The sequence below is a fragment of the Lutra lutra genome, chromosome 17 (genome assembly GCF_902655055.1).
Source record: "Lutra lutra chromosome 17, mLutLut1.2, whole genome shotgun sequence".
Lineage (NCBI taxonomy): Eukaryota > Metazoa > Chordata > Mammalia > Carnivora > Mustelidae > Lutra > Lutra lutra.
In genome coordinates this window covers 17,754,874-17,767,565 of record NC_062294.1, presented here as the reverse complement: position 1 = coordinate 17,767,565, position 12,692 = coordinate 17,754,874, and the positions used below count along the sequence as shown (strand labels likewise).

The 12,692-nt window shown below is 49.5% G+C and overlaps 2 protein-coding genes across 13 annotated transcripts in view; both read left to right on the top strand.

Annotated features, from left to right (window-relative positions):
* DUS2 (dihydrouridine synthase 2) overlaps nt 1–5,557 on the top strand; it is a 55,783-nt gene extending 50,226 nt beyond the window's left edge. For 5 of the 8 annotated variants that reach the window (XM_047710977.1, XM_047710980.1, XM_047710975.1 and 2 more), the window contains 3 exons: nt 141–228; nt 1,371–1,444; nt 1,685–5,550. In XM_047710977.1, coding sequence (XP_047566933.1) covers nt 141–228; nt 1,371–1,444; nt 1,685–1,922 — 400 coding nt within the window. In that variant the 3' untranslated portion in view covers nt 1,923–5,550. Of the gene's footprint in view, nt 1–140; nt 229–1,370; nt 1,445–1,684 lie in introns of all 8 variants that reach the window. The other 3 variants (XM_047710974.1, XM_047710973.1, XM_047710976.1) reach the window with 3 other exon arrangements.
* A 2,290-nt stretch (nt 5,558–7,847) lies between these two features.
* Nucleotides 7,848–12,692, top strand: part of NFATC3 (nuclear factor of activated T cells 3) — a 134,217-nt gene continuing 129,372 nt past the window's right edge. For 2 of the 5 annotated variants that reach the window (XM_047710961.1, XM_047710965.1), the window contains exon 1: nt 7,849–8,288. In XM_047710961.1, the coding sequence (XP_047566917.1) occupies nt 8,186–8,288 (103 nt within the window). In that variant the 5' untranslated portion in view covers nt 7,849–8,185. Of the gene's footprint in view, nt 8,289–12,692 lie in introns of all 5 variants that reach the window. The other 3 variants (XM_047710963.1, XM_047710964.1, XM_047710960.1) reach the window with 2 other exon arrangements.

Sequence of the window (12,692 nt, the reverse complement as noted above, 5' to 3'; positions counted from 1 at the left end):
CCCTTTAGGTAGAATCCAGACCCCACACCACTGGTGGGAAGACAGAAATGGGAGCTCAGGGGAATAAGTACAGGAGTCCTAAGGCAGCAACCTGGTGGTGATTGTGGGCAAGGCCTGACTCCTTCCCCTCCTTGTCCTAGGAGAGCATACTCACCCCAGATCACCCCCAAGATGTGCCTGCTGGAATGGTGCCGGAAGGAGAAGCTGGCGCAGCCTGTGTATGACACGGTGAGTTCTTGGCTGTGGCCTGCCCTGCATCCTGCTCTACAGTGCCTCCCACAGCCGGTGCCATCGCTCCCAGCATACCCATACCTCGTACCCTGAATTCCAGACTGCTTGACTGGAGCCTGGCTTTGCCCTCCGTGGACACGGCAGTGGTTGCTGGCGGCCCGACTGTTGCTGATGTGATAGTCCCTTCCCTGTGACATTTGTGGGCTTATTGTCAAATTCTGACCACTTTCATAAAATTGAACTTGAGACCTATGTAAGGGGGCTGCTTGGGCCAGTCTCTGCCGGTGGCAGACCAGGGAGACTTCTCTGGAAAGGACCAGGTGGCTTATTTAGGAAGGATGCTCAAACCTAAGTTAGACAGACATGTGTCTGGACCAGGACTCAGCCAGTAGGGCTCAGAATTGGGCCCCAGACTTGAGGCCCCATGGTGGAAACTTTAAGACAGTCTTGCTTCACCTCCTTTGGTCCCCATGGCCATGCCTTATTTAGGTTGCTCTGTCTCTTTGGACTAGCCTTCTTACCTCTGATCTCCTTCCAGGACTTGTGTCCCCCTCTCCCAGAGTGACTTTTCCAGAATAAATCTGTCCTCTGCCTTCCTGCTCAAGTCTCCTCTCCTCAGTGCCTTTGGGGTCAAGCCCTAGCACCTCAGCACAGAGCGCAAGGCTCCCCACATGTCTTTCTGCTTCCTGTCTCATCCACTCAGCTCTTTGTCCAGCCATATCACCTGGTTGTTCTGCCAAGTGTACCTTCTCTGCCCCATCCTTGACCCCTCTCACCCCTTTGCCATCTGCTGAATTTCTCCTCATTTTGTGTGACCTGGCCCATCCAGATGTCAGTAGGAGCAGGATCCAGAGTCACGTGCTGCTAAGGGCTCTGATGGCCCTTGGCTTAGGTACGTGATTGACCTCCTGACACACTGGAGTGTCATTGTCTGGTTATGTGTCTGCCTTTCTTCCTCGGCAGACGCACCAGGCACTTCTCCTGGGGAGGACCATGTGATACCGGTGGACTTCATTTAACTTAGGTGGGAGGTATTTCCCTTTTTCTGTCTTCCACGTGATCCTAGCAGGTGAGCCCCAGGACTCATTCCTCTTGCCCCCATGCAGCCATCCCTATTTCCTTTCCTCTCTTTGCACCAGGTTCAGCGCCCCCTGGATCGCCTTTTCTGCTCTGTCGTGACTGTTGCTGAGCAAAAGTACCAGTCTACCTTGTGGTGAGTTTCCTTATCAGTGGACTTGGGGCTTGGGATGAAGGGCCTGAACTGAGCCTTGGCCGAAGAGGGTTTGGGGAGGATGGTGTACCTGGGCAGTGGATATCCCCGGGCGAATACCCCCTTCCTTGGTCTTGTTAGAATCTTTGCCAAGGGTTTATAGAGTCAGGCCTGTCCAGCCTCTTGCCCTGCAACCAGCCTACCTACCTATGTGCCTTATTGTCCCATGCCTCATTTGCCCAGGGACAAGTCTAAGAAATTGGCGGAGCAGGCTGCGGCCATCGTCTGTCTGCGGAGCCGGGGCCTCCCTGAGGGTCGCCTGGGCGAGGAGAGCCCCTCCTGGCACAAGCGCAAGCGGGAGGCCATTGACCAAGGCCCTGAGGGTTCCAGAAATCAGGAGCACGCGGTGCCTGGGGAGCTGTGCAAGAAGCTCTTTGTGGCCTTGGGAAGTGGTGAAGAGAGCCCCCTGGGAGGCTGGTGAGCATTGTCCCTACCTTGGTCACCTGCTTCAGGAGCCTGGCCGTAAGATGTCTGTGGGTGCGGACCATGAACCAGATGCCATCGGACAATTCTCTGACTGTTCCTGGCAGGAGTTACGAGGTCTTGACCTGGGCTGTCAGCCTGGAGTACAGGCTAAAGGGTGCCTAGGGTGCACATCTCCCTTGGTGGGTCTGAGTAGCAAGGCTGAGTTCCCAGTGACCTCAGTATTTTCTTTGAAAACAGGAGCTTTTCAGGTGGCGCCTCCTCAACCTGACATTGATACAGTGCAATAAAGATCGCCCACCCTTCCCTGCAGCTGGCTGCTTTAGCCTTGGGCATCTTCACACACAGACACAGGGCCTGGCGTAATTATTCTACTTCCATCCTCTGTGCGGAGTTGGAGTTCCCTAAAGCATATCCTTCTGGGTCTGCGTGGAAGTGGGGGATGGGTATCATCTTGAATGCACACAGGACTTGGGATGAGCCAGGAAGGCCCAAGAAGCCCATTCTGCTGATGGCAAACCTGAGGTACTGCCCATCAATGAATTTTCATGATGAGATGTGCTACAGAATCTGGGGAACAATTAGGGTATCTGGTGCTCCCGGAAGGGACCAGCTCAGGTGAGTGTGGGGGGCCCTGGGTTTGACCCCTAGCTAGCTGGAGCCCAGACCTGATGAGGTCTCGGCTCCAGACAGGGGACACTGAGGATACACGTTGCTGATGCCAGCAGTTTAGGGCCCTCACAATTGCCCACCCACGCCACTGCCTGCCACCAGCCCCCACTATCCCACTTGGGCCGGAAGGAAGTGGCAGATTCTCTTTAATTTCCTCTTGGCAGTGAGAAGCAAACAAACGGCTACCACATCTCATGGGGCCTCCCCCTCTTACTGGGAGGGGCGTTCTGACCAAAGGTCCCTGCCCTGCACCACCCCCGCTTCCTCCACTGTAAACACACTACTTCTCCTCCCCTTTTCCAAGTTCTTTGGGGAGGGGCATTCCCCTCTAGGCCAAGGCTATGTTTCTCTCCTGTCCCTGGGGTCAGGCCCCTGTGCTAGGCTGCTGGCCCTGGTGGCCCGAATGAAAGATCAGGCATGTGAGGCCTCCGTCTCAGTCCCTGAACCGCCCTTCCCCTCACACTTGTTCTTCTATATGCAGATAAGGATACCGCACTACCAGCTGCCTCCCAGAGCCCATTGCCGTCTGACCTTGGGAAAGTAACTTCTAGCTCTCTTTGGGCCTGAGGGCCCTCAGAGGAGAGGGAGATCAGCTGCTCTCTGCTTGCAGGAGGCTGGCTGGAGGATAAATAGGCCTGTGATTGGGGCACTGTGTGGCTAATGGGGTCACTTCATGCTGGGGCTGCCCTAGCTTCCTAGATTAGCGCTCCAAGAGAAGGGACCCCACCCAGGAGACAGTTGAGGCTTGGTCCAGTCTCAGCCATCAAGCTTTAGGTACAATTTCTGTCTGATTTTTCTCACAAAAAAACTGTCTCCGTTAAAATTCCTCCTTTCCTTAGATCCCAACTGGAACAGGGCAGACAGGGTGGCCATAGTGGACCCCTGGGCATCCTGAGCTAGTCAGAGCTTGTGGAAGGACCCTGTGGTAGCCAAATACCAAGTCTCTTGTGGGGTTGGGCTGTACCGCCTTTTCTCCCACCAGTGTACTTTCCCTGGGGAAGCCCCTTCTCTGGTGGGGTTAGGTTTATTTCTGGGTTTTGGGGAAGGAGAGGCAGGGTGAAACTCAGCTGTTAAGATAGAGGCTAGAAAAATAAAAAGAGAGGCTAGAATATGGGAAGTTAGAGGGCCAAGGAAAAGCACTGGAGAGAGGGTCATTCACAGGGGAGCAGGTGGAAAGGGGCTCATGTGCATTTCATAACTAAGGATATCTGGCCAAGATCCCAAGTATATCCCAGGTATATGTTGCCTTTCAAATGGTCTCACGTTAGCATACCTGAGTGAGGCCTACCCTGGTCTCAGAGTGACCTGCACAAGTCTGGGACCGACTGGGAGGGCCCAGTCAGGTCTGAAAGCTCTTCTCATTGTTCTCACCATGCCCACCTTAAATTTAGGACACTTAGATGCCCAAAGCCCTCTATGGGCCAGTGTCTATAATACGTATTCATCCATTCCAGCCACCTAGACTGAAGACTTACTCATAGCTCATCACATTTCAGGGACATATGGTTTTGGGCATGAGAAGGAGGGATGACTAAAGCTGGAGGGGGTGGCACATCTTCCGAAGGCCACAGCAAGACTGGACTTCGTGCACAGATGAGTGGGGAATCTTTTAACCCTGCACACTTAGTTCTTTCCAGGTGTCAGTCCTGCTCAGAACCCTTTGGTGGCTCTCCACTGCCCTCTGGATCAAGTCCAAACTCCTCAGGCTAGTATCTGAGGACAAAGTGCTGACCCTGTCTTCTCAGCACTCTGTGCTGACCTCAGCAACCAACGTTCTTCAGTTGTAGTTGGCCAGTATTGCCTCTGCCCAGCTTGGGAGCTGCTCAAGGGCAGTTCTTGTGGCCGCTATGGCCAGCCTTGGTGTGGGTGTGGGGAGCAGGCACAAAAGAACAGTCAGACAAGCTTGTTGAATGGGATATGTGGCATGGAAAGAAAGAAGTTTTCTAAACCCTGACTTTCCTCCAAGGCTCCTATTTCCCCTAATGTGGAACAAAAGGTGCTAGGCTGGGCTAAGCTAAGCTGTACCATCCCATGGCTCAGAGGCCACAGGAGAGCCTTCAACACTGGGGGCTCAGGACCAGGCCTATGAAAGTAATGGCTTCCCCTAAATCTCAGGCTTGACTCACATTCACATAGGAGGGAGAGGAGTATACAGAAACCCACATAGTCCTTGTCCATCAGTCTGGGGTCCTATTTACTGCGGTAGTCCCCTGGCTACCTGGTTTCACAGGGCTCTCAGAAGGCTGGAGGCAGGTCAGATGGGTTCCTGCCATTTACAAGAGCTTTTGAGTGGATGGGGGAGGTCCTGGCTGAGGAAAAGGGGTAGAGAGACCATGTGAATGGGGTGGGCCTGTGTTCCAGCCTGCAGGGCTCTTAGCCATTGCTACCTTTCTGACAAAGATGATAACACTTTTCCTGCAGTCAGTGCCCACCGTGGCTCCAGCCCTTATCCAGCTTAGAGTTCTCAGTTTCCTCCAGACCAGAAACCTTCCTAAAACGTAATCCCTTCTGAGTGTTCTCCAGCTGCACAGTGGTTGGGGTACACAGATGGATTGCACAGATGCACAGATGTATGCATTTGGAGAATGGGTGAATTTTTTAAGCCATCTCTAGCTTCTGTGTGTGGTCCCTTCCCAGTGGTGGGACTGATAGGTCCAGAATCTATCTCTTGCATTCCCCCTGGCCTGGCTAGTTGAGTCCCTGGTTTGGAGGGCAGAGGGGATAGATAAAGGTCTGTTTCCTCAATCCAGATGACAACCTAGGGAAGTATTTTGGGGAGCGGTCTAGGCAGGGGGACCACAACACATCCTGAAATTGCTCATTAGGATATTTCAACCACACAGTGCTGATTACTCCCTCTCTCTCTCTCTCTTTTTTTTTAAGATTTTATTTATTTATTTGAGAGAGAGAGTGTGAGAGAGAGAATGAGCATGAGAAGTGGGAGGGTCAGAGGGAGAAGCAGACTCCCTGCCGAGCAGGGAGCCCGATGTGGGACCTAATCCCAGGACTCCAGGATCATGACCCGAGCCGAAGGCAGTTGCCCAACCAACTGAGCCACCCAGGCGTCCCTACTCCCTCTCTTTGACCCCTGTTATTTTCTTGTGTCCCTAACCTCCCCCTTTGCCAGAATTCTGAATATGTAAGTTGCTTTCAATCCTTTCATGGCTCCCTACTGGTCTCAAAATAAAGTCTAGATACTTTGCAGTGGACTGTTGCTCTCTGCCCATTCATCTGGCCTTACCTTCGGCTTCTGCTGAGTGCCAGTGCTTTCTGATTTCTAAGTTTTTTAAATCTGTTATCTGCCTGGATTATCTTCCTCACCTCTCAATCATCTTTCCAGTTCCTACTTAGTCCTTTGGAGGCCCTGCAACCCCAGGGGATTATGAACCTTCCTGGAGATCCTGGTACATTCCTAATTTCTTTGCACAGTGATTATAGAATTGCTGGCCTCCTTTCCCCCAACCCCTGAAGGGAGACCAATTTATCTCTGCTTCCCTAGGTCCAGCTCAGGTATGTGTACAGAGCTCGGGGCAGGAAAGATTTTCTGACCTCAAGGATGAACCTATCCAAGATGAGCATCTCATCTACTCTGGACATTACCTGTCCTGACCCAAGGCCTAGTTAGGCCTACCCTAGGGCTCCCTGGTAGCTTGGGCTTTAGTTCATATTTTGAGACCTTTCTTTTTTTTTTTAAGATTTTATTTATTTGTTTGACAGAGAGAGAGATCACAAGCAGGCAGAGAGGCAGGCAGAAAGAGGGGGAAGCAGGCTCTCCACCGAGCAGAGAGCCCAATGCCGGGCCGGATCCCAGGACCCTGAGATCATGACTGGAGCTGAAGGCAGAAGCTTTAACCCACTGAGCCACCCAGGTGCCCCATATTTTGAGACCTTTTTTTTTTTTTTTTTTAAGTTTTTTTTTTTTTAAATTTATTTGACAGAGAGAAATCACAAGTAAGCAGAGAGGCAGGCAGAGAGAGAGGAGGAAGCAGGCTCCCCTCTGAGCAGAAAGCCCGATGTGGGGCTCGAACCCAGGACCTGGGATCATGACCTGAGCCGAAGGCAGCGGCTTAACCCACTGAGCCACCCAGGCGCCCCTTTTGAGACCTTTCTATAAAGCATTCCACTTTGTCCTCTTCACCTTTTTGTGGGTGAGTGCCTGGGCCCTTGCACCTGCACCCAAGCCTCTGAGACCTAGTGCCCTGGGTTCCTACAGCAACTTGCTTCTAGAGATACTATGCCCTATGGGGCCTGGAGCTAGGGAAGTAGGTCACTGCCACTTCTCCCAGCTCCCAGTCCACACGGTCTTGAAGGAGCCCTAAGTAAACAAGCGAGGCTCGGCGTCCCTTGGCACGGCCTCCACCCCAGGCCCAGGAGGAGGCATCCTTGGTCTCACGGGAAGACAAGCCCACTGGGGAGGGACCGAGAGCGAAAAACAGTTCTTCAGACATGGTGTCACTTCCTCTCCACTAACAACCACCCAGTTTGGGTAGTGGGTCCTCTAACTTTCACGGATGTGCACCGGGATGCTGAGTCACCGAGCCCGTGAGTGGTGCGAGTTCACCACCGGTTTTTTGGATCAATCGGCTTCGACTTCCAGCCATGGACCGACCTTGCCCGTGGGGCTTTGCCGAGGCCTCGAAAGCGCCGGCTGTCCTCCAGAGAGCAGCTGCCAGCTGGTAGGGACAGACAAAGGCACTGCCACCCGCCGTGGGCCCCGCCCCGAAGGGGTGGGTCTGCATTGTTGAGGAGCGGAGACTCGGGACTCCTCCGGCTGCTGCGCTGGTTTCCTCCGACTCCGCCTCATTCTAGCTGAAGGCTCGGCCCAGCCCTGCCATCCCCAGACTCCACCATTAGGGTTGGGGTGGCAGGAGGAGTGCGTGAGTGGCGTTCACATAACCCTCTCCGGCCCTGACACCTTCCCCAAACCTAGCCATCAGAGCAACATTTCGGCCGCCGATCACCAAACCCATAACCCCACTCGACGTGAGCCCTGCCCAATAAGGAAAGGGATCTTCGATTGGCGGGTGGATTGGATTGCACTCAAATCCAAATTAGAGGGCCCTGGTTTAGAAGTTGAGGAGAGAATAGCGGCTGAACTACAACTCCCAGGAGGTAGTGGGGCTATCCAACTCTCTTTGTGCACGTGACTTCCTTCTCCCGGAGAGGGAATCACGCGGTAGGCCGGTGAGGGGGCGGAGCCTTTGGGCAGCCGTGGCGCCAGTGACCTATGGGCCGCACGGTGTCTGGGCGCGCAGTAGGGGGCGGGGTTAGGCGTGCTACACTGAGCGGCAGCGCGCTGGCGGAGGCGGCTGTTGTGGGGCGGAGAATATCTGCTAAGGTGGCCGTGGCGGCTTAGGCACCAGCGACAGACTGTGGCGGCGGCTCCTGGTGCGGCTCGGCGCGCGGCCAGCTTTCGAGTTTGGAACGGAACGCTCGGTGTCACGGTCTCCGCCCGGAAACTTTGCCGCGGAGCCGCGACCTCCTGGCCCGCGCGGCCCGGCATGAAGCGGCGCTGAAGAGCTGCCGCCTCCGCCGCCTCCGTCGCCGCCGCCGCCAGAGGAGGAGCCGCAAGCACCCTGGGCCACGCCGATGACTACTGCAAACTGTGGCGCCCACGACGAGCTCGACTTCAAACTCGTCTTCGGCGAGGACGGGGCGCCGGCGCCGCCGCCCTCGGGCTCGCGGCCTGCAGGTGGGTGCCGGGCCCGGCGGGACTGGAGAGCGTCCCTTCCTCTCTTGGTTCGCACGAGCTCGCCCGTTCCCTGTACCTTGGTTGTCCTGGGATTGGTAACACCGTGTGTGTATGTTTGTGTGTTTGTGCGTGCGGTGAGTGAAGAGCGGATTTAAGTTGCTGAAGAGGCATATGGGTCGCAGCGACGTGGAAGTGGCCTCGGGCTTGGCTGGAGGCGAACTAGTGGGGAACTCGACTCCGGGACGCCTGTGGCCAGTGGACGCCTGCGGTTTGGAGGCCGAGGGTCGGGGCCGTTGCCCAAGTGGCGTCTGGTTGTCGCTGCTTTGCCAGCGTGGTGCAGAGAAAAAGCTGTCCCCGTGAAGTGTAAGCGCTCTTGGCTTTTCATCTATCCCAGGTTTTTAACATTTGTTGTTTTTGTTGTTGTTGTTGTTAGGTGCACATTCTTGAGGTGTAGGAGTTCTCAAAAATTCGTGCATATGTCTGTTTAAATCGACTTTGTTGGGAGAGTAATGCCATCGCGTTAACAACACTTGTGCAAGTTTATGGCCCACATGTAATTCGAAGAGGAATTATAACGGGACTTTTCTGAAAACTGGATTTATTTTCTTGAGCAAAATGTTTCGGAATATTAAAAAAAGTGGGGTGCCTTCTTCATAATTCTAGAAAGTTCTGGAAGTCAATTTTGTTTCAATCAAAACCTCACCTCAGAAGATGTTTTAGAGGAGATGGTGAATTGGGAAGGTTGGGCACCATAATGCTTGGAGGTCAGACCAATCAGGAAATAGAAACAGGATGGCTGGGGACTTAGAGCTCTCAAGTGACCTGGTTTGGAATAGTGTGGTTCATTAAGTTCAGTTTCTCTATTGCATATGCAGGCGAACTTCAAAAGAGAGATGGATAAGACTAATCTCTATTTATTCTTTCTGGGTATTAGTTGAATTACTTCATGATGATATTGATGTTCCACAGACTTTTCTGTAGCATTGCATTGAAATACATATCTGAACGTGAAAGCCAAAGGATTTTTTGGACAGTATTTGTCTTATCAGCCCTTTTAGTCTTTATAGGTTGTTTCTTTCAACATAGTAAATTACAGTAGTTATTTGTTGCCTGAGTTTATTTCAGTTCCACTGACTGAGCACCTGTTACCTTGAAGATACTGTTAGGTACTTTGTAGTGTTGTGTTGGACGCAAAAGAGGACTGAGGCCCCTCAAGGAGCTTGGGAAATGGGAGGGGGGGACACATAACCCAAATAATAATGCCCCTGCGCAGACTGAGTGGTGGTATGTGTTACCACATAGGTAGCAATGGAAAAAGGAGAATTTGTGGAGAGAATAGCACTGAATTTTGTGTTTAGATTATTGGGATTTAATAAGGTAAAAAACCATTTTAAAGAGTATTTTTATTATAAAGAAGATAAACAGTTGATGATCTCCGCAGACTTTTGTTGAGCACAGACTTGATTAGGGCATGTTATATACCAAATTCATGATCAACAAAGGAGTATCCTCATGTAGGTAGGAATTGTATGTACATCCAAAATATTGGATAACATTTAAGAGCTATGAAAACAGCTTTTTAAGAAATAATTTTTGCCATAAAACCCCCAAAACCATTTTGGTATTAAAATGGATCTGGGAGAAGTTAAGGTTTGAAACTTGACCTATACCTGAAATTCCCAAATTTAAACTTGAGCAGTTTTATTTGATAAAAAGTTCACTTTAAAATATTGTGGTAGCTGTTTTTTTTAAAGTCCTGCCCCCCCAGTTAAGGTGAAATACACATGACATACCCATTTTAAAGTGAGCAATTCAGTGATATTTAGTGCATTGACAGTGTTATGCATCCTCTTCTATCTAGTTCCAAAACATTTTCAACACTGCAGAAGGAAACCCCAAACCTATTTTAAGTAGTTGTTCCTCATTCTCCCTTGTTCCCTCCCACTCCCTGGCCTCCCAGTCCCTAATCTGGGATTTGTTTGTGTGGATTTACCAATTCTGGGTATTTCATGTAAATGGACTCATACAAAAGTTTTTGACTTCTTTCACTTAGCATAGTAGTTCACGGTTCATCCATGTTGTAGAATATATCATTACTTCATTCGTTTTTATGGCTGAATAATATTCTGTTGTATACATACCCCAGTTTATCCATTCCTCCATTGATGGACATTTGGACCTTTGGTTATTGTGAATAGTGCTGCTGTGAATACGTAGCAGCTAATTTAAAAATTCTCCTGAGAAGGATGTGTCATATGTTCAAAATTACTTTATATGTTATATGTCATATGTTCACAAAATTAGTTTTCATTTTAGTAAGCATAATGATGAGTGTGTAGTTTGAAGATTTTATTTATTTACTTGACAGAGAGAGAATGCCAAAGCAGTGTGAGAGGGTGAGGGAGAGGAGAAGCAGGCTCTCTGGGAGCCAGATAGGGGGCTTGATCCCAGGAATTAGAGATCATGACCTGAACTGAAGGCTGTCACTTAACCAACTAAGCCACTCAGGTGCTGCTATGTGTGTGTAGTTTGAGGGAACAAGTAGATTAACTGACATGCTCTTAGGATGGTAAAATGCAGTAAAATGAGACATGAGAATAAAATTGCTTGGCAGAGGGCACCCAGGTGGCTCAGTTGGTTAAGTGACTGCCTTCAGCTCAGGTCATGATCCTGGAGTCCTGGGATCAAGTCCCGCATCAGGCTCCCTGCTTGGCAGGGAGTCTGCTTCTCCCTCTGACCCTCCCTCTTCTCATGCTCGCTCTCTCTCAAATAAATAAAATAAAATAAAATAAAATAAAATAAAATAAAATAAATTGCTTGGCAAAATTAAGGTCGGTATGGGGTTATATCAGTGTGTTTACATGCTTATGGATTCACTTCCTTACTGGATGGAAGGTTTCATGAAGGCGGGGATAGTGTCTGTATCGTGTTCATAGTTGTATGATTGGTGCCTAGCATAGTGCCTTTAACATAAGTGGGCACCCAGTATGTGTTGGATTAATGAATAAATACTGCTTAAGTTTTCAGTCAGTGCTAACTTTTTTTTGTGGTAGAGGAAGTTAATGAGACTTTTTTCAGTTCTTTGGCTTTTAGTGGTCAATCCCATCAGACAGCAGATCTTGGTAATTTGGGACTGAAGGTTTTCCATCTCTTTGAGGGTTTGGTTTGTATTACGTGTAAATTTCCATATGGAAAATTTTTGAAAAATATTTGGAGGAAGGGATAATGGATAGGAACTGAGGATAAGTGGAGGAGCTGAATTTAGAGAATGTTCTAAGAGGAAGCTTGTTAAAGTACAAATTAGATGTTTTGATACTTGATAATGTTGGATACATTTATGGCGGGTTTTTTTTTAAGATTTTATTTATTTATTTGACCGAGAGACAGCTAGAGTGGGAACATAAAAGTGGGAGAGGGAGAAGCAGGCTTCCTGCTGAGCAAGGTGCCTGTCAATGTGGCTCGATCCCAAGGATCCTGGGATCATGACCTGAGCCAAAGGCAGATGCTTAATGACTAAGCCACCCAGATGACCCTATGACTGAGTTTTTTTTTTAGATTTTGTTTATTTATTTGATAAACAGAGACTACAAGTAGTCAGTCAGAGAGGCAGGCAGAGAGAGAGGAGGAAGCAGGCTCCCTGCTGAGCAGAGAGCCCGATGCGGGGCTCGATCCCAGGACCCTGAGACCATGACCCGAGCCGAAGGCAGCGGCCCAGCCCACTGAGCCACCCAGGCGCCCCACTCACTTTACAGTTTTTATTGATAATTTTTACTCAAAGTTTTTGTTTTATCTGATGTTAAGTGAGATAATATATTTAAACTCTTAGCACAGTTTTTGGTCCAGTAGTGTTCATTAAGTGCTGATAGTTAACATTTCTTAACACACACGCGTGTGCACGCACACACACACTGATAGGTTATTTTTTATTTCCTCTTTTTTCCTAGACCCTTTTCCCTGTGCTAAACTTAGACACTGAAAGTGAGTAGGGACAGGTAGGAGATCCAGCTATTTAAACCTTGCTTAGAGAAATTGGAATATTTGTCTTAGACATTTTTATTTTATCTTCTATTATTTTCAGTGTTAACCTCCTTTCTCATATTTTTCTAAATAAAAATACTGAAGGTCACTTGCTTTTATGTTTTTCTACTTTCTGGAATTAAACTGTTACTCAGTATGGTGTGAAGTTGGTTGATTTGCTAACTATACTAAGTATAATTGGATATTTAAATCAGTATGAAAAAGGGGAAGTTGCTTCTATGGTTTCCTGTAGAAATTTAATAGTGTGTTTGTATAGTGCATTAGGTAGTGTATACGAGGAGAGGATTACTGCTGAGCCTTACTTTCATACCATAGGTCAACTTTTTTAGATTTGAATGCAGTGAGAATATGTATTTGGTGATCGAG